We start from the raw sequence: 27,393 nt of genomic DNA, 5'->3' as shown, positions 1-27,393 counted from the left end.
AGTCCAAGTGGGAGAAATGGGCTGAAAATGGCTACTTGAAAGCCATTCACATAAAACAAGGAAATCACAACTTGAGAATGGATCAGATTATTACAGTTTACATGGCTTTTATAAAGACAAGAACTGAGGATGAAGAAAGATTCTTTAAGGATACCGATGAGAGCCTACTGAAATAAAATCCATTTATTCAACAAATATTTATTTTTTCAGAGGGAAGAAAAGCAACCAAGATGAAAAAGGCACTCAGGAACGTAGGATAAGTTTTTCACCCAAATCAAGGTGGGTACATATCAGGAATCTGAGCACTATGTTATGAAACACGGAGATTTGTTGGGAAGAAATTCATTGAAAGAAGTGATACTGAAATTATCACTTTAGTCCAAGTCATATGGATTTTGAAATCTGATAGTAGGTCTCACAGTGAGAATGGGATATGAGACTGAGTGCAGGAAACAAGTAGAAGAGGAAAGGAAAGAAAGAAAATGAAAACTAAGAGGAAGATTAATATTAGCAATGATTACCCTTTTATATTTTGGATAGATTTAAGAATGCGTATAAATAGGAGACTATAATAAAAGAAGAAAGAGAAAGAGCTGAAATGTTAAAGAAAGAGATGAAAAACAGAAGAAAGGCCTAAACCAACAGTTTCCAAGAGACCCTTATGGGAGGTCCACAAAGTCAAAAATATTTTTGTTAGTAATAACACTTCAGGGGGACTTCTCTGGTGGTCCAGTGGTTAGAACTTCACCTTCCAGTGCAGGGGGTGCAGGTTCAATACCTGGTTGGGGAGCTAAGATCCCACATGCCTCGTGGCCAAAAAACCAAAACATAAAACAGAAGCAATATTGTAACAAATTCAATAAAGACTTTAAAAATGGTCCATATCAAAAAATCTTTTAAAAATAGATAATAATAACACTTCATTGGGACTTCCCTGGCCGTCCAGTGGTTAAGACTCCGTGCTCCCAATGCAGGCGGCATGGGTTCAATCCCTGGCCAGGGAATTAAGATCCCGTATGCCGCATGGTGCAGCCAAAATAATAATAAAAATAACAACACTTCATTATTAACAAAAATAATAGAATTTTAAACTGTGCTCTTATTTGCGTTAGTGGGGCAAAAGCACTGGTGGGTGTCTTATGGAATTTTAATTTATAGAGGTGACTGAGTGATGACACAGAGAGGTTAATGCTATTAAAAGAAAATTTTTTATTACTTACCTTTCCTGAGAGGAGGGGCCATGCCATGCCATGCAGGGCCACATGGGGAAGCACCAGGTTTGGTCAGGAGGCAGAAAGAAGCAAGGGGAGAGTGTAGGCCAGAGCCTTTACTGGGGCTTGCTTCCATGGGAAAGGCAAGGCAGGGCAGGGGAAACAGCTTAGGATTGGCTAGTTTGAAGAGTGTTGGCAGGTTACGGGTTATAGGGGAGCTCTCCAGTTGTCTGATACCTGATCCTGGGTGATTTAGGGCAGGGTAAATATTGGCTTGGTGTCTGTGAGTTAGAAAAAGGAGGTGGTTGAGGATATGGAGTGGGGATTGGTTGATTTGTATATGAAAGGTGGGCTCACCAACAAGTTGTTTGTTTACTATTTCTAGAAATTGGCTAGCTCTGGGAAGGGCAATCTCTCCTCAGCCAGTAGGGCACCCCAAAGATGTCAAAACATAAAATATAGAAAATTTAACAATGATTGATACGGTGGGTAAAATGCTGGCACATTAACATATATCAAAGCACTGGCACCAATCTATAATAGTAATCACTGCATTTCTAACTACCACACACTCGCAGGAAAAATGTTTCACTTAAGACTTTTTGATAGAGCAGAAAAAATTCATTAATTTTATTAGATCTCCACCCTTGAGTACATATATTTTCAATATTCTGTGTGATTGTTAAAGAATTTTGCATACAGCACTTCTTTTGCATACCAGAGTACAGCTGATCTTTAAATAACACTGGGAGTTAGCGGCGCCAACCCTCTGCACAGTCAAAAATCTGCATATAACTTAGAGTTGGCCCTCAGTTCCTCCATACCCACAGTTCCACATCTGTGGCTTCAACCAACTGTGGATCGTGTAGTATTGTAACATTTGCTATTGAGAAAATTTGCATGTAAGTGGACCTGCACAGTTCAAATGCATGTTGTTCAAGGGCCAATCATATAATGTATTTTGTGAGGAAAAGTGCTGGTGTAATTATGTGAGTTGAGAACTAAATATCTACATTTTGTGGAACAGCAGTTTTACTTGAAAAAACACTATTATTCAGATGTGGGTATCTGGTAAACATTTTCTTGAACAATGTGAACCTGTCTATTCAAAGAAAACATCTGCCAATACTTGTCACCTACGATAAAAGAAGTATAAGTCATTATTTTAGAAAGCTTGTATTTGCTACAGTGAGCTTGTCAACTTCCCAATACTTAAAAGACTTTTATAATGAGATTGCTGGTGATATTAACACATGTGGGTTTGGGGTTTTAAAAAAAATATTGATATGGAAATGTGTCAAAATTTGGCAGACCTGTATGCACCAGTGAACTGTTACTTTCCAAATGACCAATACATAATATTACAAAACAATGCATGGATAAAATATTTAAATAGACCATTGGATTTTATGTAATAGTCTACAACAGTTCATTGTTATGATTTCAGATTTTATATTGCAACTAACTGTTTAGAAAAAAACAATTGTTAAGTGGCAACTAACTGCTTAGGAACTACCAATTGTTAAGTTTGGGTGTAGTATTAATGAAGAATATCCATGACAATCTAAAAAGGCTTTTAAAATATTTCTCTTTCAACACATATACACATGAAGGAAGATTTTCTCCATATATTTCAATTAAAACAACATATTGCAACAGACTAAATGTACAATCAGATGTGAAAATCAGCTATCTTTTATTCAGCAAGACATTAAATAAACTTCAATCATGTAACAATGCCCCTTTGCTCACTTTTCTCTTTTGAAAAATAGTTTTTGTTTGTAAAAATATGATTTTTATGTCAACATGTAATGACTTTATTATATTTACATTGTTCTTTTTAAATGAAATAAATGAATATTTTTAAATGTGTTTTAATTTTGAATAGGATACACACGCATTCACAAAGTTCTTTTAATTCTTAATAATTTTAAGAGTATAAATAAGTCCTGCAGCTGCATGTAAATCAATGAAGTTAGAACACACTCTCACACCATGCACAAAAATAAACTCAAAGTGGCTTAAAGACTTAAACATAAAACAAGACACCATAAAACTCCTAGAAGAGAGCATAGGCAAAACATTCTCTGACATAAATCGTACCAATGTTTTCTTAGGTCAGTCTCCCGAGGCAATAGAAATAAAAACAAAAATAAACAAATGGGACCTAATCAAACTTACAAGTTTTTGCACAGCAAAGGAAACCATAAAAAAAAAAAATTTGCAAATGATGCAACAGACAATGGCTTAATCTCCAAAATATACAAACAACTCATGTAACTCAACAGCAAAAAAACAAACAACCCAATTGAAAAATGGGCAGAAGACCTTAATAGACATTTCTCCAAAGAAGACATACAGATGGCCAGTAGGCACTTGAACAGATGTTCAACATCACTAATTATTAGAGAAATGCAAATCAAAAGTACAGTGAGGTACTACCTCACACCAGCCAAACTGGCCATCATTATAAAGTCTACAAATAACAAATTCTGGAGAGGATGTAGAGAAAAGGGAACCCTCCTACACCACTGGTGGGAATGTAAGTTGGTACAGCCACTATGGAAAACAGTATGGAGGTTCCTCAGAAAACTAAAAATAGAATTACCATATGATCCAGCAATCCCACTCCTGGGAATATACCCGGACAAAACTATAATTCAAAAAGATACATGCACCCCTATGTTCATAGCAGCACTGTTCACAATAGCCAAAACATGGAAACAACCTAAATGTCCATCGACAGATGAATGGATAAAGAAGATATGGTACATATATACAATGGAATATTACTCAGCCATAACAAAGAAAGAAATAATGCCATTTACAGCAACATGGATGCAACTAGAGATTATCATACTAAGTGAAATAAGTCAGAAAGAGAAAGACAAATATCATATGACATCACTTATATGTGGAATCTAAAATATGGTACAAATGAACCTGTCTACAAAACAGAAACAGACTCACAGACATAGGGAACAGACTTGCAGTTGCCAAGGGAGGAGGAGGGAGAGGGATGGAGTGGGAGTTTGCGGTTGGTAGATAAAAACTATTACATTGAGAATGGATAAACAACAAGATCCTACTATATAGCACAGGGAACTATATTGAATATCCTGTGAAAAACCATAATGGAAAAGAATATAAAAAAAGAATGTCTGTATGTGTATAACTGAGTCACTTTGTTGTACAGCAGAGATTGGCACAACATTGTAAATCAACTATACTTAAATAAAAAAAAATTTTTTTAAGTCCTGAGACTAAAAAGTTTGAGAACTGCTGTTTTAGACATTCAAAATTCTGGTAATAGCAAAGAAGTTTGTATCAGAACAACCTTCCAACTGATAACAATGATAACTATGGACCAATTATAGAAGACCAACTTGTTTGAAGACACTAAAGAATGATCAAAAGCAGGCAGAAACTGGAATGGTTACAACCTTTGAAAGAAAGAAACCACACTGCAATAAGATCTACTTTTATCCAGGTCTTCCACTGTGTGCCCTGGTAGTTCATGCAGCACACAGGGGATAGATCTCAAGGAGAAAGCAGGAGTCATTCTGTGCAGAAGAATCAGAGATCAGAGTTCAGGAGTACCAGAGTGGCTGTAAATTGAGGACAAAATCCAAGGATGAAGAAAGCATAGAAGGAAAGCCCCAACGTTAGCATAAACCCCTCCTCAAAACCTTGGTTAACTTCATTTCTACAGGGTAAGACTGCAAGGAGCATAAAGGGAAAAGACAGCTGGAACATTGAAAGAACTCAGCAGAGATTTCAGCAGCTACTTAACTCTGAAAAAACAGTTTTTAATTCCAGTCCTGTGCCAAGTTAGAAGAACCTGGTTAAAACTTTGGTGTTTCTACTGAAATCCCAGAAGGGCCATGAATTAGGAGTAAAGGCTGCATCCCAGGACTTAGAGCAATACCATAAAACTAAAGGCAAAACTGAAACTGAAATAGAAATAATCTAAACAACTTAAAATCAACCTGACAAAAGAATCGACATGAGCCTCCAGTAACTTAACCTCCTGTAAGATTAAAACTCAGCAATCTTCAGAGGAAGAAAAAGGATCCAGCAACTTCACAACATGTTATATAAAGCCTTCCTGAGAAGAAACAGGAAAATGTGACCAATAGGGAAGATAAAAACCATTCAACAGAAACAGGCTGATATATGTCCCTATGTTGAAATTAGAAGACATTTAAAATAACTATGATAAATATGTTTACAAATCTACAAGAAAAGATGGAAATATGGGTGAAGAGATGGAGTAGTCAGGAGGCATAAGGAAATGCAAACTGAAAAAAACCCCAATAGCTGAAATATAAAGTTCACTGGATGGGTTTAAAACAGCAAATAAACATAAGAGAATAAAGAATCAGTAAACTTGAAGTCAGGTTAACAGAAATTACCCAAACTAAAAGAACTTTAAAAATCCTTAGTGAACTACAGGGTAGGATGAAATGATTTAAAATATAATTGAGAATAGAGCAAGAAAAAAACTGTAGAAGTACAGACCAAAATTTTCCCAAGTTTTATCTAAAACAAGAACTCTGTGAACTTGCTAAATTCACTTATTAGTTCTACCAGTTCTTTTCTTTTAGATTCCTTAGGATTTACTATGTACACAATCATGTCACGTACAAATGAAGATAGTTCCCTTTCTAATCTGAAGCCTTTTAACTTCTTTTTCTTGCCTTATTGTACTGACTTGTGTCCTGTATAATGTTTAATAGAAGTGGTGATAATGGACATCCTTCCTTTGTTTTTGTTCTTAGAGGAAGAGCATTCATGCTTTCACCACTGAATGTGATGGTGGCTATGTTTTTCGAAAAATATTCTTTAGGAAGTTGAGGAAATTCCCTTGGATTGCTAATAAATAGATTTATAATAAATATAAATTGAATTTAATTATTTTCCTGCATTTACCGAGATGATTGTGGTCTTCTCTTTTATTTTTCTATACTTTAAGTGGTAGCTTATATCCTTGAGTTTCGACCTCTTTTTATCTTTACATGGTGAATTATATAGCTTTTTATTTTTAATGTAATTAATTAATTAATTTATTTTGGCTGTGTTGGGTCTTCGTTGCTGCACACAGGCTTTCTCTAGTTGTGGTGAGCGGAGGCTACTCTTTGCTGCAGTGTGCGGGCTTCTCATTGAGGTGGCTTCTCTCTCTTGTTGTAGAGCAGGGGCTCTAGGAGTGCGGGCTTCAGCAGTTGCAGCACACAGGCTCAGTAGTTGTGGCACGTGGGCTCTAGAGCACAGGCTCCGTAGTTGCAGTGCGCGGGCTCTAGAGCACGGGCTCTAGAGCACAGGCTCAGTAGTTGCAGTGCACAGGCTTAGTTGCTCCGCAGCATGTGGGATCTTCCCAGACCAGGGCTCGAACCCATGTCTCCTGCATTGGCAGGCATATTCCTAACCACTGCACCACCAGGGAAGTCCCTATAGCTTGATTTTTGAATTCCAAATCAACTTTGCTTTCCTGGGATAAACTCCTTTTGGCCATGTGGTATCATCCTTTTAAAATACTGCTAAATTCAGTTATTTTTTTAGATTCAGTTTTATAATATTTTATTAAGGATTTTTATATCTAGCTTCATGAAGGATGTTGCTATGTAGTTTTCTATTCTTATAGTGCCTTTGATTGTGGATAATGCTGGTCTTATAAAATGAGTTGGGAAGTGTTCTCTCCTACTCTTATTGGTTGGTATAAAATTGTCTGTATATTCCCTAATGGTCCTTTTAATGTCTGTAGGATCTGTAGTGATATAGCCTCTTTAATTTTTGATATTGGTGATGTGTCTTCTATTTTTTATTAGTAATATAGCTATGGTTTATTAATTTTATTATTTTAATGTATCAGCTTTTGGCTTCACTCATATATTCTTCTGTTATGTATTTCATTGATTTCTGCTTTAGTCAATTTTTTCCTCTTACTAACTTTTGAGTTTAATTTACTTTTCTTTTTCTAGTTACTTAGGGTGACAGTTTAACCCCTGTTTTAGGCCCTGATTTAAAGGGATAAAAATTTTTAATGCTGCTATAGTTGCATCCCACACATTTTGATATGTTGTCTTAATTATCATTCAGTTCAAAATACCTTCTAATTTACCTTAGGATTTCTTCCTTGCTTCATGGGTTATTTGGAAATGTGATTAATTTCCAAAAATTTGGGGAATTTAGAGATACGTTTTTGATTTCTAAATTAATTCTGCTGTGGTCAGAAACTATATACTATGATTTCAGTTCTTTTTAATTTATTGATACTTGTTTTATGCCCAGCATGTAGAGTCTATCTTGGTGAATGTTCCATGTAAAATAGTCTATAAAGATTAACTAGGTACAACTGATTGTGTTTCAAGCCTTCCACAGCCTTATTGATTTTCTTTCTCTTTGTTCTCTCAATTACTGAGGGAAAAGTATTTATATCTTAAGCTATAATTATATTGCTTCTTTCAGGGAGCAAATTTGGTTCTGGAGAAAATGAAAAAAGAAAATCTTACATATTACTATGGCTTGTGGCCCTCCAAAGGGCAACAGAACATAGATTATGGTATTAAAATTTCATGAGGGGGCAATTAGAAAGAAAATTTCTAAAAAGACTTTTTAGGGTAGTGAAAATGATAAAAAGCTGAGAAACACTGAAGTATTTTGAAGCTGTTACAGTTGTTATGACTTCTTAATGAAGTGTCCCTCTTTATCACTGTAATATTCCATTTTCTGAAATCTACTTTGATATATGGCCGCTCCCATTTTCTTCTTAGTGTTTGCATGTGTAATAGAGTCAGATTCTATTTTTGATGTCTTACTGCTGACAACTTCCTAGACCCACTCCCTTTTTTTCCGCAGTCAGAAACCTTGCATGTTCTCTCTGTTGGTGCTGGCAGGAAGTTTAAACCATGCAAGCCCTAGCCTATGTGTAGAGACCTGACCTTACCCCCCACCAAAACACAATAAACACCAAAGCCAGACACCCCTCCTTGCTCTCTCAAGCCATTTTAGGACCAGCTTGGGAATCTTCCCTGCTCTCCCTAGAAAACCTCATTATGTGAGATTTCAGTCTTGATATCTGTCCCAAATTTTGGGTGAGTGCAGGGGGGGATGATCTCATCCCCACATAGGGCAATCGCAAGACAGTATGGTACATATTTTTTCATCATTTTATGTTTTACCTACCTGTGTCTTTATATTTTAATACATAGGACATAGTTGGGTCTTTCTTTTCATTTCAGATACTGAATAGTCATCTTTAGAAGCTTCTTTTGGTTTTTATTTCGATCTTTGCTATCTTGCCTCATTATGTTCATTTTCAGTTTACATCCTTGATGATACTCAAGTCATTTATAATGGCTGTTTTAACATCCTTGTCAGCGAATTCCATCACCTCTACATTTTTTAGGTCTGTTTTTATTAATTGAGTTTTTTTCCTATTGAATGATTTTTTTTCCTGTTTATGGGTCATATTTTCCTCCTTCTTCATATGTTTAATAATTTTTGATTGGATATCAGACATTATCAATTTAATGTTGTTGAGTTTAAGATATGGTTGTATTTTCAAAAAGAGTTTTTTTTTTTTTTTTTTTTTTTTTGGCATTCTGTGGCAGCCAGAGTTGCACCACTAGGACCTCCCTTCAAAAAGAACTTACCATTCATGTGCAAGAACTGTTAGCATCTTCAGGATGCTCTTCAGATTTTGAACCAAGCCAGGGTCTCCCCAGGGAATCCCCACCAAAATGACTGAACACTGAGTGGGTACTAGAGGGTGGCCATTTCTGTCCATTAGGACTCCTCTGATGAACAGTCTTTGCTTCAGAGGAGTTAGGCTGGTTGAGACTTTGTCGTATCTGCATAATGGTCTAAGGGTCTCCCTGCCCAATCCCCTTTCCTTCCACATATCTGTATCATGGTCTGATGGCTTTCTGTTTCTGATCTTACTTCTTCCTTTATCTTTCATAGATGTCACCTCTAAGAAATCTATTACACTCCCAACTCTATCTCAGCATCTCCTTGGAGGACCCAACAGGCACACAGCAGTTATTTTTGGATTAGTTTAATCCTTTTGATGCTTTAATTTAAGCTCTTTTATGACAAATCTTGCAGTCTTTAATCTATTGTCCCATTTATTAGGTGTGACCTTTCTAGGGTGTCTATCTAATGTCCTATGTATTAACAAGTTCTCTCCGCTCTGGCTGAAGGGAAATAAAATGATTCCTGGTGCATCAGGCTATGAGAATTGTTTGTCTCACAACACTGTTGTAATTGTATTTTTCTTAGAACATGTCCTTGCCTGGTCTCATGGGGTTTCACCTACCCACGTGCAGACTTATCTTTAGCCAAGACTCAAGGGGAACCTTTTCAAGATTTGGGGAACTCTTTCTCTGCATAACTCCCTCTTTTGGAAAGTGTGTCCTGCAAATTCTAGTCACCTCAATTTCCTTGAATGCCAATGTTGTCCCCCTAAAGTCAGTAAAACTGCCAGGTTCTTTCTGGATTCCTCTCTCTGCACTGCAGTCTGGAAGTTGCCTTCAAATGAAAGCCTGGAATGAGGTAGGGTGCATCTCATTTATTTATCTTCTCTCAGGAATCCAGGCCTGTGCTGCCTGTTGTTCAATATCTGAAAATAGTTTTGTCCAGTTTTCTAGTTGTTTCCTGTAGTAGTATAATTCTAGACTCTGTTACTTCCTCAGGGCTGGAAGCAGAAGTTTTGAATTATAAAAATGCGGGCCCAAATGGCTTAACAATGATTTTCTTCAAACATTTAAGGTAGCAACAATGCCAATCTTACAGAAATTCCATAAGAAAGTAGATGAAAAGGAAACACCCCCAGTTTGATATGGCTGACACAATTCTGGATACCAAAACTTTTCAATGATATTACAAGAAAACTACAAACCACTATTCTTGGTAAAATCATGCATTTTGCTTACTAAAATATTAGCAAACCAATTTTATCAATCTATAAGACAGATAATGCATCTTGTCCAACTGGGGTTCATCCCAGGAGCCCAAGCTTGGTTTAAAATTCAAATTAATCAATGTAATACATACAGTAACAGATTAAAAAAGAAATATCATATGATCATCTCAACAGGTGCTGAAAAAGCATTTAACATCAACATCCATTCATAATTAAAATTGTCCGAAAACTAGGGAAAAAAGAGAACTTCCATAATCTAACAAAGAGCACTTATGAAAAATCTACAGTTAATATTAAGCTAAAGAATGAAATATTAAATGTCTACCTTCTAAATTTAGTGAACTGCTAAGGATGCTCACTCTCACTACCTCTATTCAATGTTGTACTGTAGATCCTAGTCAGTACAACAGGGTAAGAAAAAGAAATGAAAGCAATAAAGTATGCAAATGTAGAAGTGAAATATGTTATTTCAACAAGGCCTGTTTTATGTATAGAAAATCTAAAAAAAAAACCAAAACAAATAAAGAACAACAGTAACAACAACAAAATTTAATACCATCAAAAGAAATATGCAAAGTCAATACCTAAAAGTCAATTGTGGAGACACATATTAAGAACAAGCTGGAAAAAGAAATTTTAAAAACCTCATTATTTACAATAGCATCAAAAATTTTAAAAGCTTAAAGATAAACTTAATAAAATATGTATAAGACCTCTATACTAAAAATAATAAAACACTGCTTATGGGAATTAGAGAAGCTAACTAAAATGTTAAGATATAGTATAGTCATGGACCGGAAGACTCAATATTGCTGAGATGTTATTTCTCACCAGTAAAAATCCCAGCATATTTATTTAGAGAAACCAAGATGGTACTGGCACAAAAACAGAAACATAGATCAATGGAACAGGATAGAAAGCTCAGAGATAAACCCACGCACATATGGTCACCTTATCTTTGATAAAGGAGGCAAGAATATACAGTGGAGAAAAGACAGCCTTTTCAATAAGTGGTACTGGGAAAACTGGACAGCTACATGTAAAAGAATGAAATTAGAACACTCCCTAACACCATACACAAAAATAAATTCAAAATAGATTAAAGACCTAAATGTAAGGCCAGACACTATCAAACTCTTAGAGGAAAACATAGGCAGAACACTCTATGACATAAATCACAGGAAGATCCTTTTTGACCCACCTCCTAGAGAAATGGAAATAAAAACAAAAATAAACAAATGGGACCTAATGAAACTTAAAAGCTTTTGTACAGCAAAGGAAACTATAAATAAGACAAAAAGACAACCCTCAGAATGGGAGAAAATATTTGCAAATGAAGCAACTGACAAAGGATTAATTTCCAAAATTTACAAGCAGCACATGCAGCTCAATATCAAAAAAACAAACAACCCAATCCAAAAATGGGCAGAGGACCTAAATAGACATTTCTCCAAAGAAGATATACAGATTGGCAACAAACACATGAAAGAATGCTCAACATCATTAATTATTAGAGAAATGCAAATCAAAACTACAATGAGATATCATCTCACAGCGGTCAGAATGGTGATCATCAAAAAATCTACAGACAATAAATGCTGGAGAGGGTGTGGAGAAAAAGGAACCCTCTTGCACTGTTGGTGGGAATGTAAATTGATACAGCCACTATGGAGAACAGTATGGAGGTTCCTTAAAAAACTAAAAATAGAACTACCATACGACCCAGCAATCCCACTACTGGGCATATACCCTGAGAAAACCATAATTCAAAAAGAGTCATGGGGGCTTCCCTGGTGGCGCAGTGGTTGAGAATCCGCCTGACAATGCAGGGGACATGGGTTCGATCCCTGGTCCAGGAAGATCCCACATGCCACGGAGCAACTAAGCCCGTGCACCGCAACTACTGATCCTGTGCTCTAGAGCCTGTGAGCCACAACTACTGAAGCCCGCACGCCTAGAGCCTGTGCTCTGCAACAAGAGAAGCCACCGCAATGAGAAGCCTGCACACCACAATGAAGAGTAGCCCCCCTGCGCCGCAACTAGAGAAAGCCCACGTGCAGCAACGAAGACCCAACACAGCCAAAAATAAATGAATAAAAAAAAAATTAAAAAAACCCAAAAGAGTCATGTACCAAAATGTTCATTGCAGCTCTATTTACAATAGCCAGGACACGGAAGCAACCTAAGTGTCCATTGACAGATGAATGGATAAAGAAGATGTGGCACATATGTACAATGGAATGTTACTCAGCCATAAAAAGGAACGAAACTGAGATATTTGTAGTGAGGTGGATGGACCTAGAGACTGTCATACAGAGTGAAGTAAGTCAGAAAGAGAAAAACAAATACCGTATGCTAACACATATATATGGAATCTAAAAAAAAAAAAAAAGGTCAGAAAAACCTAGGGGCAAGACGGAAATAAAGATGCAGACCTACTAGAGAATGGACTTGAGGATATGGGGAGGGGGAAGGGTAAGCTGGGACAAAGTGAGAGAGTGGCATGGACATATATACACTACCAAACGTAAAATAGATTGCTAGTGGGAAGCAGCCGCATAGCACAGGGAGATCAGCTCGGTGCTTTGTGACCACCTAGAGGGGTGGGATAGGGAGGGTGGGAGGGAGGGAGACACAAGAGGGAAGAGATATGGGGACATATGCATATGTATAACTGATTCACTTTGTTATAAAGCAGAAACTAACACACCATTGTAAAGCAATTATACTCCAATAAAAGATGTTAAAAAAATAAAATAAAATAAAATAAAGAAACCAAGAAGTTGATTCTAAAATGTATTTGAAAAAGAAAATGAAAATGACCTGGAATAGCCAAAACAATTTTTTAAAAAGAAGAAAGTTAAGAGGACTTACTCTGACATCAAGACTTATTATAAAGCTACAATAATCAAAGACCAGGTGGTATTAGTAATAGGACTTAAATTATATCAAAGGAAAGAATACTCTAGAAATAGACTGACACAAATACAGTCAAACAATTTTTGATAAGATCATCAGAGCAATTTAATTCAATTCAACAAGTGATGGGACAAATTGATATCTGTATGGAAGAAAACAGACTCTTAACACTTACCTCATACCATAAATAAAACTTAATGAGACGGATCATAGAACTAATTTAAAAGAAGCAAAATATACATAACATTTTTAGAAAAAAATACAGGAAACTATCTTTACAACCTAAGGCAAATATTTGTTTGAGAGGTCAAAGAAATAATGATAAAAGAAAAAAATGATAAACTGGACTTCAAAAACTTGTGCTTATTGTTAGACACCATTAAAATGAGTAGGCAAGCCACAGACTAGAGGAAATATATGTAATACCTATATCAAACAAAATACTTCTATTCAGAAAATGTAAAGAATTCCTACTATTCAAGGAAAAAAAATATTACCCAATAAAAAATGGGTAAAACATTTGAACAGATACCTCTGAAGAAGATATAAAAAGCACTTGAAAAAGTTCTCAACATCATTAGTCATAAAAGAAATCTAAATTGAAACTGCTAAGATATGCTACCATTCTTCAGAATAGTACTTCACAATGACCAAAATGAAAATATTGATAACATCAAATGTGAAAGAGAATGTGGAAGGCAATCAAAATTCTCATACATTGCTGGTAAAAGTTTAAAATGCTATGGTAACTTTTAAAAACTGGCAGCTTCTAAAATGTGAACTATAAACCTGCCTTATGAATGAGCAACACCATCTGATAGGTATTTACTGAGAAGAAATAAAAACGTGTGTCCACAAAAAGATTTTTACAGGAATGTTCACAGAACCTTTATTCATAATAGCCCCAGGGACTTCCCTGGAGGTCCAGTGGTTAAGACTCTGCGCTTCCACGGCAGGGGGCTTGGGTTTGATCCCTGGTCAGGGAACTAAGACCCCACATGCCATGCAGTGTGGCCAAAATAATAATAATAGTAATAGCCCCAAACTGAAACATTTCAAATGTCTATCAATAGGAGATGCATAATAAACTGGTATCTCCATTCAATTGAATACTATCCTGTTTAATTAAAATAAACTATTTATATATGCAAAAACATGTATAAATCTCTCAGACATTAAGCTGAGTGAAAGAAAGTAGATATGAGAAAGGTCCAGAATAGACAAAACTAATCTATGTTGGTAGAAATCACAGTGGTGATCGTCTTAGGGAGGGATTGACTTGGAAGAGGCCTGATGGAACTTAATGGGTTAATGGAAGTGTCCTTTATCTTGATTAGAGTGTGAGATACGTGGGTTTATACTTCTGTCAGAACTCAAAGAACTTTACCCTTAAGATCTCTATGGACGTTATACCTACAAAGCATGGAGTGGATTCTTGGTAAAGTAATAGCAGCCAATAGCTCTACAAGCATAAGGCACACAAGGAAAGGATTTACGTGGGGAGCAATATTCAAAATAAAATTTAGATTTTAGAGGTATGGAAGTCAGTCATGTATAGACACTTCAAAGATCTCAGGCCTTTAAAAACAGATCCCTAATAAGACAGCTACTATCTGAAAAAAAAGAAGAAAAAAAGAAAATAACAGTTGTTGGTAAGGATGTGGAGAAACTGGAACCCTTGTGCATTGTTGGTGAGAATGTAAAATGGTGCAGCCACTATGGAAAACAGTATAGCAGTTCCTCAAAACATTAAACATAGAATTACTATATGATCCAGCAATTCTACTTTTGGGTATATACCCAAAAGAAAGCAATGACTCAGATATATATTTATATACCCATATTCATAGTAGCATTATTCACAGTAGCCAAAAGGTGGAAGCAACCAAAGTGTCCACTGAGAGATGAATGGATAAGCAAAATGTGGCATGGACATATAATGGAATATTATTCAGCCTTCAAAAGGAAGAAAATTTTGATACATACTACAACATGGGTAAAACTTGAAGATATTATGTTAAGTGAAATAAACCAGTCACAAAAAGGACAAATACCATATGATTCCACTTATATGAGGTACCTACAAGTAGTCATATTCATAGAGACAGAAAGTAGAATACTGGTTGCCAGGGGCTAGTGGGGGGGTGGTAAGGGGGAGTTATTGTTTAATGGGTACAGAGTTTTACTTCTGTCAGATGAAGGGTTCTGGAGATGGATGGTGGTGATAGTGGCACAACTATGTAAAAATACTTAATGCCATGGAACTATATGCTTAAAAATTGTTAAGATGATAAATTTTATGTGTATTTTACCACAATTAAAAAAATAGATCTCTGAAAATATTCAAAGGCATCAACTACCTGAGTCCACTGGACTTTATCGATACAGACTCACCGAGGTAACTCTGACTTGGAAAAATTTTCTCTGTTGTCCATAGTTCTTTTCCTTGTTCCAACTTGTGGATCATATCAGGCTTAGTCATGTGAAATCCTGATAATAAAAAATGAGACTTGGTCTAAGCTGTTGGGCTTCAAAACTATTGAAGGAAGAGAAAGATACAGCTTCAAGACGGCAGACAAGGTACACATTAACGTCCTACCAAAGTTAATACCTTGCACTAGGCCAAGTGTGGACACAATCACACTTTCTACTAACAGAAAGGGATTCATCACCTCTGATCTTTGAAATTCAAAGTTCCATATGTTTCAGAAATTCTTGAAAGGAGATGCATGACACTGAAAGATTCAAGGAATTTTCCTTACCTACAGAGATGAGGTGACAGTAGTTTTCCAACATGACATCCCTGTAGAGGGCCTTCTGAGCAGGATCCAGTTGCTGCCACTCCTCCTGGGTGAAGTCCACAGTCACATCCTTGAATGACACTGATCCCTGTAAGGGCATAGTCTAGTTCATCCTAAAGCAATTGAAACTAGTGAGAACTAGACATTGGAGACCATGTTCAGTGGTCAAACTGGTTTTCTTACTTTGTGTTTTGTACTGTAGAAAATTCTCTCTGAAAATACATTCATCAGTATTTACTTATTCTCTCATAGTAAAAATACATGAGATCATACTCTTTGCCTTGAATGTGATTGGTTGCTTGGTGCACGAAAACAAATAAAACCCTGACCTTGCTCATAAGAAGTTACAGGCTAAAAGAAGGGCATATGTGTAAATACATACACTCAATAGATATTACAGATGCAATGACAGAAATATGTACAAGGGAACATACTACAAAGTAAAGAAGATTTCATTTTGTATTCTAAGACTTCATTGAGGACATAAAAATTCTGTACTCACAATGAATATTTTTTGCAGAACTACATGTCATTGGCTTTTAAGATTCATGGGGAGAGTAAAACCAGTCAGTAAATTCAGGAAATAGCAAAAGGTACAGTATGTTAGGAAAGAGTCTTTGAGCTTAAGAAGAAAAAGGTATATGGAGGTAGGCAGTAGGCATATTTATGTAATACTGGATTTTTTTTCTACAGAGCAATGGTCTTAAAAATGTACTGAGCACACTCCCAACATATTTGTATTTATTTATAAATCGTCAGTTGGCATTAATAGCAATCCACATTGTTAACGATTACTGTTCTTGAATGTAAACTATTAGTATTTTCCTCCTTTTCAGTATACTGTCTTGTACATTCCATTGTAATGCATACCCCACTTTGGGTCTGCTGCTTTATGGAGTATAAAAAAACATGAAGAAATGTTAAGTCATCACATATGTTATGTGAAAAAATTTGTACTTTAGAGGCAATACTCTTGAACACTAGAGAAGGCTTGAGGTGTGTTAGGTGGGAAAGACAATTAAGTAACCACTGTTAGAGATGTGTCCTAGATTAAAGTGGTATTAGTGGTCTGGACAGGAGACAATTGGTTGCTTCATGACGAGTTTCAACAGAACTGGTCATAAATTGGTTGTAGAGTGGAAAAAAGAGAGGCACAGCTCTTAGGTTATCTGCACAGCAAGTGGGTGGGTGCTGAGACTAGAAAATGGAAATGGGAAGCAGGAGAAAGAATAAGCTGGACCAAAGGAGGTAATGAGGTAAACCTTGGACATGTACTTGAAATGTCTATGGAACATACAGGTAGTGATAGCTGTTGGAGGTTGGATATATGGTTCTGATACTCTGGTTAGAGGTCTAGGGTGGAGAGGGGTATCTGAGAGTCACTAGAATCAGATCAGTATAATCTCTGGAGTGAATATGATTGTGCATACAGAAAAAGAGACAGAGAGGAGAAGAGAACCAATTACCATCTGGGGAAAACCCAGATTGGTATTTCAAAGATTGGTAGATGAAGAGGAATTTTCTGAAAGAAAGATATGGAAACAGGAGAAAGTATCACCTTTGATTCAAGAATAGAACATCTCAAGAGTGGATTAGCAAATGCATCTCCTTCTCTTGCACGCACATATAAAGATTAGAAGAAACTAAAAATATAAGAATAAATCTATAACAGCACTGAAACACTGTGGAAAGGTTTTCACTGGTGGGCCACAGTTTGTAGGAATTGCTGGCAGACATGGATAAAATAGAAAGATCAGAGAGCAATGTAAAATTTCAGTTTTCTGTACAAGATTGCAAGCAAATCTCTATCCTAAAAACCTCACAAAACAGGAAATCTAATCCAAAATAATAATGTGATCTATCAATTCTACCTCCCACTGTATTATTGCAAAACCTAGGTCAGTGGAGATGATCAAGGTTTTTGCATGTCTGCTCCCTGACTCCTCAGAAATTTAGATCTCAAATCAGTGTCTAGACAAGATAGATTCATTCAAGTAATATATTCCCATTTAAATGAAGATAATACATTTCTGTTCCAGCAGTACTTTTATGAGAGGACTGAGAAAGGAGATGATGAATGATACACCCAATCAGTATGCAAACATTGGCTACAACTAGAAGGTGCTTTTGGGGAAGACTTAAGTTTATCCGGTTGGAATGAGAGAAACTGGGAACAGGACTGCAACTAGGGTGAGGCAGGTAAGACACGTAGGGTACAAAAGTTAGAGCTGGACAGCCCTGAGGGTCCTTCTTAAATTTTGTACCTAGGCCACTTGCTTGCCCTACTGGAGACCAGTTTGATGGAAGCAAATCCCAATATCCAGAAAATTTAAGGATAGGGAAGCAAATGTTCATATAACCTAAAAACAAGTTACTTCAGAAAGAGAGGAAACATCATCTCACCTGAGGCATGGCTTTGATATTTGCAAGAGATGAAACTTCTCTTATGAGCTCTTCTTTTGGAAAAGGGAAGAGTCCTGAGAAGGCAGAGATGGGAAGATACAAGGAGCTATGTGAAACCATATTTGACTTAGATCACCCAGAATAACTCAGCTAAATCTACATCTATTTTCAGTTTCAGCACTTGCCCACTCTGTGTACCCGACACAAATCCAGGACAGAGATTAGTGGGGAAATGGACAAATCCTGTTGCCTTATCAATGCCAGAAGCCTAATCTTCTGGTGAGGTAGAATAGATTCTGGGGAATCTGTTGTAGCATGGAGAGAGGGAACATTGTGTGTTTCCCTCTGCAGCTCTACCTTCCATCTGCCATGGAACACAGATTTATCATATATTTCCAAATCGTTCTTCATGGATTTCCTACCAATTTACACTGTCTCCAGCAGTGCATGAGAATACCTCCCCACACCCTAATGAATGCAGTTGAAAATAACTTTAATCTCTGCCTACCCGATATATATATATATATATATATATATATATATATATATATATTCTAATTTACACATTTCTTATTATGAGAATAAGTTTTTATTTCTTTTCTGTGATGACACCTTATAGTACGTCTGTTTTTCTCATAGGTGTTTATTTTCTAATTGGTTGACATTATCTTCTTTTTCAATTTAATAAATTAAACCTTTATCTATTTTAAGTTGAAAGTAATTTTTCTTAGCTGTTCATGTGACTATTAAAGTGTTTATGCCTTGTGAAGATTTTTTTCCCTGTATGTTTTATTGTTTAGCAATACTATGTTCTCAGTTGATGTGAAATGCCATCTCTATCATTATTACATATCCCTATATACTTGAGAATATTTGGACTTTCTATTTAATTTCTCTACTTCATCTCTTTATTGATTCACCTGTGCATACTACTAATTAGCATAGTTAATTATTGAAAATTAACCATTATTCATTATTAATTTATTAATAGTAATTTAAGTATTAACTACTGAGCAACTCTTTTTAGTAGTACAGGTATGGAAATAGAAAAGAAATTGATCTTTCCACACTGTAGGCTTTCAGGCAGAGAGAAGAATAGTTTGCTAAATGAAGTCTGAAGTATTGACTGCTACAGTGAATATTTTAAATAGCAAAATAATATTTTAATTACTAAAATGAGACTGGTTTTATGATTAAAAGTATACCTAATACTTTTATATCATGGAATGCCTGAAGAAGCTATTGACCCTGCCATAGATTTCATCCAGAAGCAGGAAAACTTACTTATATGTCAGTGTTGAAAGTGCTAGTTATGGGTAAAAACTGTTTTTTCCTGCATGCTACCCATGGAACACTAATCATTTTAACACATTGGTTTTAGTTCATATAATACTTCCCTGTAATGAACCTTACCATCTGGGAATTATGAAATCTTACCTCTTCCTTTACAATACTCATACCTCTATTTTATTTGCTAAATTGCTACTGAGTTACAATTTTGCAGGCAGGCTTAATGACCACTATTCAGATAATCAAATCTTACGTACCTAACTAGTGGTCATACAGAGTCTCTCAATCACAAAACCATCACAAATAGTAACAGTAGGTTACAAACACATGCAGAGTTACATTCGATCACTTACTTCAGAAAAGCACCGTCTCACAGCACCCCCATGTCATTCACAATCTCAGACAGCACATTACTAATTCCAGGCAAAGTCACAAAATCACATCACAAATCATTTCGCTTCTCCATAGTCACCTGCGGTCTCAAACACGACTCACATCTAATCCGAAGAGAGACATATGCAGAGGAGTCCCCACGCAACAACAAGACTCATCCAGCTTCACACACAGTCAGCCGCAACATCCCACAGAGCAGCACGCATCCAAAACGCAGCAGGTTGGACACAGGAGGCCGCTTCCATTTGGTACACACACACACACACACACACACACACACACACACACACACACACACACACACAGCATCCTCTGTGTGAGGCCCTGCTCCCTGCGATGGAGATTCCTCGGGGTCAAAACAGACAAGATCTCTCCTCGCAAAACTCGCTCCAGGTCACACTCGATTGTCACCTTCAGGGTCACGCCCACGGACCACGCCCGAGGCCCCGCTAGCACAGATCTGAGTGTCTGGTTACCACGGCCCGGTTCCGGTTCCCTCCTCATAATTACCAGGCCCAGTTTGGACTCCCAGTTTCCTCCCCAGACTGCCCACCAGGTCCCGCTTCCCTAGTCTGCCCTCCGGGACCGGAGCTCCCAATTCCCGCCTCCTCCTCAGAGGCCCTAGGACCTACCAACCTCACCCCCGCCAAGGCTCAGTCGTCTGCGCCTGCGCACTCCCGCGCGGGCTGGCGCTCCCAGGAGTCTGCGGGGCGGCGGGTTAGGAACCGCAAGGTCCCAGCAGCGGACGCTCGGGTGTGTTAGTGTCGGCGCCCGCGCTTTTCCGGGTTGGACTCCCGTTTCTCACAGGCCTTGGGGGGACTGATGAACTTCGGCCTCTGGTTCTTTTTCCGCTAGCCTTGTGGTCATCGTTTTCCGTGTGGTGAGTTGAGGTGACCCGGGTCTGGGTGAGGGAGGAGCTCACTGCAGGAGTCCCGGAGTTTCAGGCACGGATGCGGCAGGTGGAGGCAGGAGCCTCGAGCCTTTGTGAATTAGCTGCTGAGGAAGGTGATTGTGGGTGGGCATGTGTGATTGTGTGACTGCATCAGTGTAAGATACACACATATGAGTGTGTGTATCAGAAAGAGCGAGAGCGAGCAAGCGAGAGCGTGTGTGTGAGTATGGGGTCGGGGTGTGTGCGTGGTGGGGAGGCTCTGACTGGCCCAGATCAGCTTCCTAGGACTGAGAGGGGGCGGGGCCTCATTAATGACCGTGGTCGGCGGCGACTGTGAGGGGTTACACTGTGACCAAGTGATCCTGTGACAGCACTATAGTGACCGACTAGAGACAGATCAAAACTGGCCTAGTGTGACTTTTTTTTACTTTTAGGAGGGTGGTTTCATTTTTGCAGTTCTAGCATTGAGGAATCAGTGGACAAGATCCCTGTGTGACTCAGCCTGTGCCTGTCAAAGACTGCGAGCCCCTTGTTAACCACAGAGGTCCCCAGTTCTAAAGCATGGCCCCTGTTGCCTTCATCATTGCACCCTGTATCTACTGTCTAGCCTAGTGCTTAATACACAGGCATGCAGTACATTCAGTGTAACCTGTTTTGGAGCTAATTGTCAATTCCATGGTTTCTTGGAATTTGTTGCACTGGGCTTTCTTTCACTGCCTGTGTGTTTTCACCTGTTATAGCCACACTGCGCAGAAATGCTAGCTGCACAAAAATGGCTAGCACTCTAGGTCTCAAATATTCGAAGGGAAGTTGAATATAGACCTAGAATGAAGGTTCCAACTAAAAAAACCAAAGCTCTGTGTTTATTACGGGGATTTTAGAGCTGGAATTGCCCTCAAGGCAGGGTCCTGGGAAGACATGATATTAAGGCACCAAGAGTAGGAGTCCTTCCTCCAAAGATTCCTCTTGGAAGCTCTGTGGGGGCAAGCTGCATATTGCAGATCTACAGCATTTTCATAGCTTTGTTGACAGGAAACTGCTGTGAACACAGAAACAGATTCTGCTCCTAGGCTTCAGTCAACCTGACTTTTTTTTATGATACAGGGAAGGGTCAACAGTATTCCAGTCTTTCTCTTACTTCCATTGGGTATATTTAACATGGATGATGGAGGCTTGCTAGTGATGAAGAATGTGTTCTTATTTAGCCTGTCTTGGTATGAAAGGCTTAGTATGTCATGATCCCCTTTTCCTTCCAAGTTTTGCTGTATCCCAAAAGAAGGGCCGTGAAAGGAGAAAAGTGTAGCAGCTGCACATCTCAAAGCCAAGCTAGAGGTCATTTTTTTTTTTTAACATCTTTATTGGAGTATAGTTGCTTTACAATGTTGTGTTAGTTTCTACTGTATAACAAAGTGAATCAGCTATATGTATACATATATCCCCATATCCCCTCCCTCTTCCATCTCCCTCCCACCCTCCCTATCCCACCCCTCTAAGTGGTCACAAAGCACAGAGCTGATCTCCCTGTGCTATGCAGCTGCTTCCCACTAGCTACCTATTTTATATTTGGTAGTGTATATATGTCAATGCTACTCTCTCACTTTGTCCCAGATTACCCTTCCCCCTCCCCATGTCCTCAAGTCCATTCTCTATGTCTGCGTCTATTCCTGTCCTGCCCCTGGGTTCATCAGAACCTTTTGTTTTTTTTTTAAGATTCCATATATATGTGTTAGCACACGGTATTTGTTTTTCTCTTTCTGACTTACTTCACAATGTATGACAGACTCTAGGTCCATCTGCCTCACTACAAATAACTCAATTTTGTTTCTTTTTATGGCTGAGTAATATTCCATTGTATATATGTGCCACATCTTCTTTATCCATTCATCTATTGATGGACACTTAGGTTGCTTCCATGTCCTGGCTATTGTAAATAGAGCTGCAATGAACATTTCGGTACATGACTCTTTTTGAATTATGGTTTTCTCCGGGTATATGCCCAGTAGTGGGATTGCTGGGTCATATGGTAGTTCTATTTTTAGTTTTTTAAGGAACCTCCATACTGTTCTCCATAGTGGCTGTATCAATTTACATTCCCACCAACAGTGCAAGAGGGTTCCGCTTTCCTAGAAGTCATTTGAGGTTTTTGTTTCATGGAATGAATTTTTGTTTCTCAGGATATAGAATAACTTCATCTTAAATGCCCTGCCAAATAGTGACTAATCCATTTACCTGGCCAAGCCTTCTATTCCCAGTTAATGATAGTACCATGAGGATGGATCCCCTTCTTTCCCAGTTCCTTATCAAATGCCCTTCCTACAGTTAATTTTTGTATAACCACTTGGCAACACTTTCCCCTTGTGCTGTTTTTGTCTAAGCAGTCCCATGACACAGAAACAGTCCTCCTTTACATGGTGATTTGTTAATGCTTAGGTAGAATTACACATTAGATACTTTAGATTTTCTTCAAAGACATGAGTGGGAAAATGGCAAGGTAGGAGAAGGTTTGATTGATTTCAGAAACAGTCTTCAGTAAAAATGGTCTTCTGTTTTGGAGACCTTTAAGAATATTATTAGGGGTATGTACAGAGACATGTCTTTCAAGAAGGGCAGAAATTTTTTCCCAAGGAATTAGAAGATTTATGTGGTACCAACCAGTTATTGAATAAGATTTGGCAGCATCAGTTTTTTTCGAGTCACACAATTGTGTAGACTGAGTCAGCACTGTATAATGGTCTCTGAGTCTTGAGCAGAGGTCAGCAAACCATGACCCTGCAGGCCAAATCCAGCTTGTAGCCAATTTTTTTATGGCCTGTGAACCAAGACTGGTTTTAACATTTTTCTATAATTGACAACATATCAAAAGGAGAACAATATTTCATGACGTGAAAATTATATGAAATTCAAATTTCAGTGTTCATAAATAAAGTTTTGAATTTTGTCAAAAACTTCTATGGAAATTTGTTTTCTCTCTTGTTATATTAGCACCTGCATAATATCCTTGATTTTCTCTTTTGCCCACAAAGCCCAACATATTTACTATCTGGTCCTTTACAGAAAAATTAACTGACCCCTAATCTAGAGTATCTGGATTAAAATCTTGGTCTTGTAAGTATTTGTGAATTTGGGCAATATATTCAGTGTCTTTCTGTTCCAGAGTTTATTGTTTGTAAAACACAAATAATAGTACCAATTTCAAAGAGTTTTTATGAGGATTAGGAGAGTTAATATTAACAGCACTAGGACAGTGGCTGGCAATAATAAGTGCTTAAATTAAAACGTGTTACGGGGGGACTTCCCTGGTGGCACAGTGGTTAAGAATCTGCCTGCCAATGCAGGGGACATGGGTTCGAGCCCTGGTCTGGGAAGATCCCACATGCCACGGAGCAGCTAAGCCCGTGTGCCACAACTACTGAGCCTGCATTCTAGAGCCCGCAAGCCACAACTACTGAAGCCCGTGCACCTACAGCCCGTGCTCCGCAACAGGAGAAGCCACTGCAGTGAGAAGCCTGTGCACCGCAACGAAGAGTAGCCCCTGCTCGCCACAACTAGAGAAAAGCCCGTGCACAGCAACAAAGACCCAAATGCAGCCAAAAATAAAATAAATAAATACATAAATAAATTTATAGGAAAAAAAAAAAGAAAAAAAAACCCCTAAAAACCTGTTATTGGGACTTCCCTGGTGGTCGAGTGGTAAGACTCTGTGCTCCCAATGCAGTGGACCCAGGTTCAATCCCTGGTCGGGAAACTAGATCCTGCATGCCGCAACTAAAGAGTTCACATGCTGCAACTAAGAAGTCTGTGTGCTGCAACTAAGATCCCGCACAACCAAAATAAATAAATAAGTTAAAAATATTAAAATTAAAAAGAACCCTGTTGTTATTATGTGGATATCCTAAGTCATCCCACATTCATGAATGAGGAGCAATGAAAATATAAAGTTATTGTAATGGGCATTTTTAAGAAAACAAGCTATATGCTTAGATGGTCTATAACAGGTATCCTTCACCTTAAATGGTTTGCCCTGGAATGGTATACCAAATTATTGTATATTTATTTTATTAATGTATATTTTTCTTGGGGAAAAAGTCTATAATTTGGAGACTGTCAAAGGTGTACAGGAACCAAACAGGGTTTGAATCACTGACCTAGAACCAGTAATTCACACCTGGAAGTGAACTTTAAGAGGAGTTTGTCCCAAAATAATTTCCTGTATCATGTAAATATAAGGTTAATCATATTACATTCAAGTGATTAATATTATATAGATACAAAAAGAGATTCTAGTATGAAAAATACAAAGTGTAATGCTATGCAGTATTCATGTTTATGAACAAAATTACTCAAATTGCTAAATTATAAATCAGCTTAATTATTATAATGGCATTTCTTACCAATTTTTCAAGGATTGTATCCAATATGGTACATTAACTGGTCGTTCAGTAGAGAAAGGCAATGATAAAGCCACATTTATTAAGCCTCTACTATGAACCAAACATTGAAAGTGTCGCTTACCTGAATTGTGCACATTCACAGGTGAATCTTTTTTTTTTTTTTTTTTTAGGACTGAAGATTTTTCTTCTAATTTTTATTTTATATTGGAGCATAGTTGATTAACAATGTTGTGTTAGTTTCAGGTGTACAGCAAAGTGATTCAGTTATACATATACATGTATCTATTCTTTTTCAAATTATTTTCCCATTTAGGTTATTACAGAATATTGAGCAGCATTCACAGGTGAATCTTAACATGGAAAGTGTCTCACTATGTTTATGAGATACAGTAAGAGAAGATACAAGACTTGGTAGGTTTATTTAGTCACACTGGTTTTAGTGCTTTTACCTGTCATTTTGCCAGTCTGTTTGCTCACAGTTTTCATAAGAAGTAGAAGATTGCCTTTTTAGAAAAATGCTTTATATGGAAATAGGTGTTAATTCCTGATGATCAAATGAATGCAGTCTTGTTGAAAAAAAATAGTAATCCAGATTGCACTTATAAAATCAAAAGTACTTATAATTTTAGCATCTAGAAATAATCACTATTAACATTTTGGTGTACATTCTAAATTTTTCCTTATGCTTATGTTTATATGATTTTGTCTTTTTCAGGAAAAAAAATCACGTGAATTAATCATTTAAATGAATAAAGACCTCTCTAGCTCTTAGTTTGAAAAAGGAATTCAATCCAATCAATGGTTTGTTGTACTTCCTTGTATGTAGTGTCAAATGACAAAACTAAAACAATTTAGTAACGAGTTTGATGTCTTTAATTCAAGGGAAACAGTCCATGGATTGGGGGAGTACAGTACCTCACAAGCAGAGCACTCTCCCAAGGGGTTTTGGGCAAGAGAGAATTTTATAGACTGTTAGAAGAGGCAACAGGGAAATGGCATAATTGGCTAGGAGGTCAGGGATTTTCTTATAAGGCTAGCTGGTCCAGTTTTCTAGGGTAAGGTAAGCTAGCCAAGCTGAGTTGGAAGATTGTGATTGGTGTAACGTTAGATTTCCTTAATAGGTGTTTCCTGTAAATGCAAGCTGACTTAAGTTTACATTTGTGACTTGGGCTGGACCACTGGGGTGGCCCCCATTTTGTGGATCCTGATACACAAATTTATCAGTAGGGATAAGGAAGTGATGATGACGTCCAACTGATTTGACAGACCTGTTGCAATTTTACAGATAACAATTTATGCATAATTCCAGGGGAACAAATTATCAAGTAAAGCTACTCAATTAAGTATTTAATATTTTTTTTTTACGTAGTTAGATAACTTTCAGAAAATAGCACTAATATCTCAAGACCAAATATCTTAGGAGACTCCATTATATAAATTATGCTGACAAGGATGAGTTTATAATTTCAGATAACAGAATTAGATGTTAGTAGTTATAAATATGCATAGTTACAAATAACCCAGCATAAAAGTCTGGGTTAGACAGCGAACAAGATTGATTTTTTGTTAATATTTTCAATTTGTTACTTAAGCGGGTCAGATTCTCTTAGCTAGCTTTATGAGGCAGAATGGTGTCTATCTGTAGCTGCTGTCCTCTTCTTTCTCCCATTCTTTGTGGGTTATGTTGCTGGTGAAAACAAATTACATTTGTAAGCTGTGCTCTGTAATATATTAGCATTATAAGGAAGAGCAGGCCTAAGAAGCTCGAATTTCACTTTCATAAAAAATGGTAAGCAAAGAGAATTTCCTTTAATGGTAATGGATTACAGGATATGAAATAGTCTCTTCATCATCAATAAAAAATAGATAATATTTTGTTGGTTTTTTTTTTTTTTTTCACTTAATCCTGACAACTCTTTGAGGTACTAGGTACTGTTGTTTTTCTCACTTTATTGATAAGGAAATCTAGGCAGTACAGATAAGATACTTACGAACACACACAATAACTTTTAGAGCTAAGATTGACATTCTGAAAGTTTAACCACAGAGCTTGTTCTTATTTACAACTGCACATAATCTCTCGATAAGTTTTTAACCTGCCTGTCTTACTTATTAATTCATTACAAATGTCTTTCCTCAATATTTACTATGAATTAGGGTAATCACCTTT

The 27,393-nt window shown here is 37.3% G+C and overlaps 1 protein-coding gene across 11 annotated transcripts in view; it reads right to left on the bottom strand.

The window, feature by feature from the left end:
* Nucleotides 1-27,393, bottom strand: part of ZNF382 (zinc finger protein 382) — a 51,516-nt gene that overhangs the window by 5,267 nt on the left and 18,856 nt on the right. For 4 of the 11 annotated variants that reach the window (XM_036832870.1, XM_036832871.1, XM_036832873.1 and 1 more), the window contains exons 3-5: nucleotides 18,258-18,331; nucleotides 15,816-15,900; nucleotides 15,448-15,543 (exon numbers count right to left, since the gene is read on the bottom strand). In XM_036832870.1, coding sequence (XP_036688765.1) covers nucleotides 15,448-15,543; nucleotides 15,816-15,900; nucleotides 18,258-18,266 — 190 coding nt within the window. In that variant the 5' untranslated portion in view covers nucleotides 18,267-18,331. Of the gene's footprint in view, nucleotides 1-15,447; nucleotides 15,544-15,815; nucleotides 15,968-18,257; nucleotides 18,332-20,450; nucleotides 20,537-20,572; nucleotides 20,988-27,393 lie in introns of those variants that run through there. The other 7 variants (XM_036832862.1, XM_036832865.1, XM_036832863.1 and 4 more) reach the window with 7 other exon arrangements.

The sequence above is a fragment of the Balaenoptera musculus genome, chromosome 19, assembly GCF_009873245.2.
Source record: "Balaenoptera musculus isolate JJ_BM4_2016_0621 chromosome 19, mBalMus1.pri.v3, whole genome shotgun sequence".
In the NCBI taxonomy this organism is placed as follows: domain Eukaryota; kingdom Metazoa; phylum Chordata; class Mammalia; order Artiodactyla; family Balaenopteridae; genus Balaenoptera; species Balaenoptera musculus.
The sequence above is the reverse complement of the archived record's forward strand: the minus strand, read 5'-3'. Positions and strand labels throughout refer to the sequence as shown.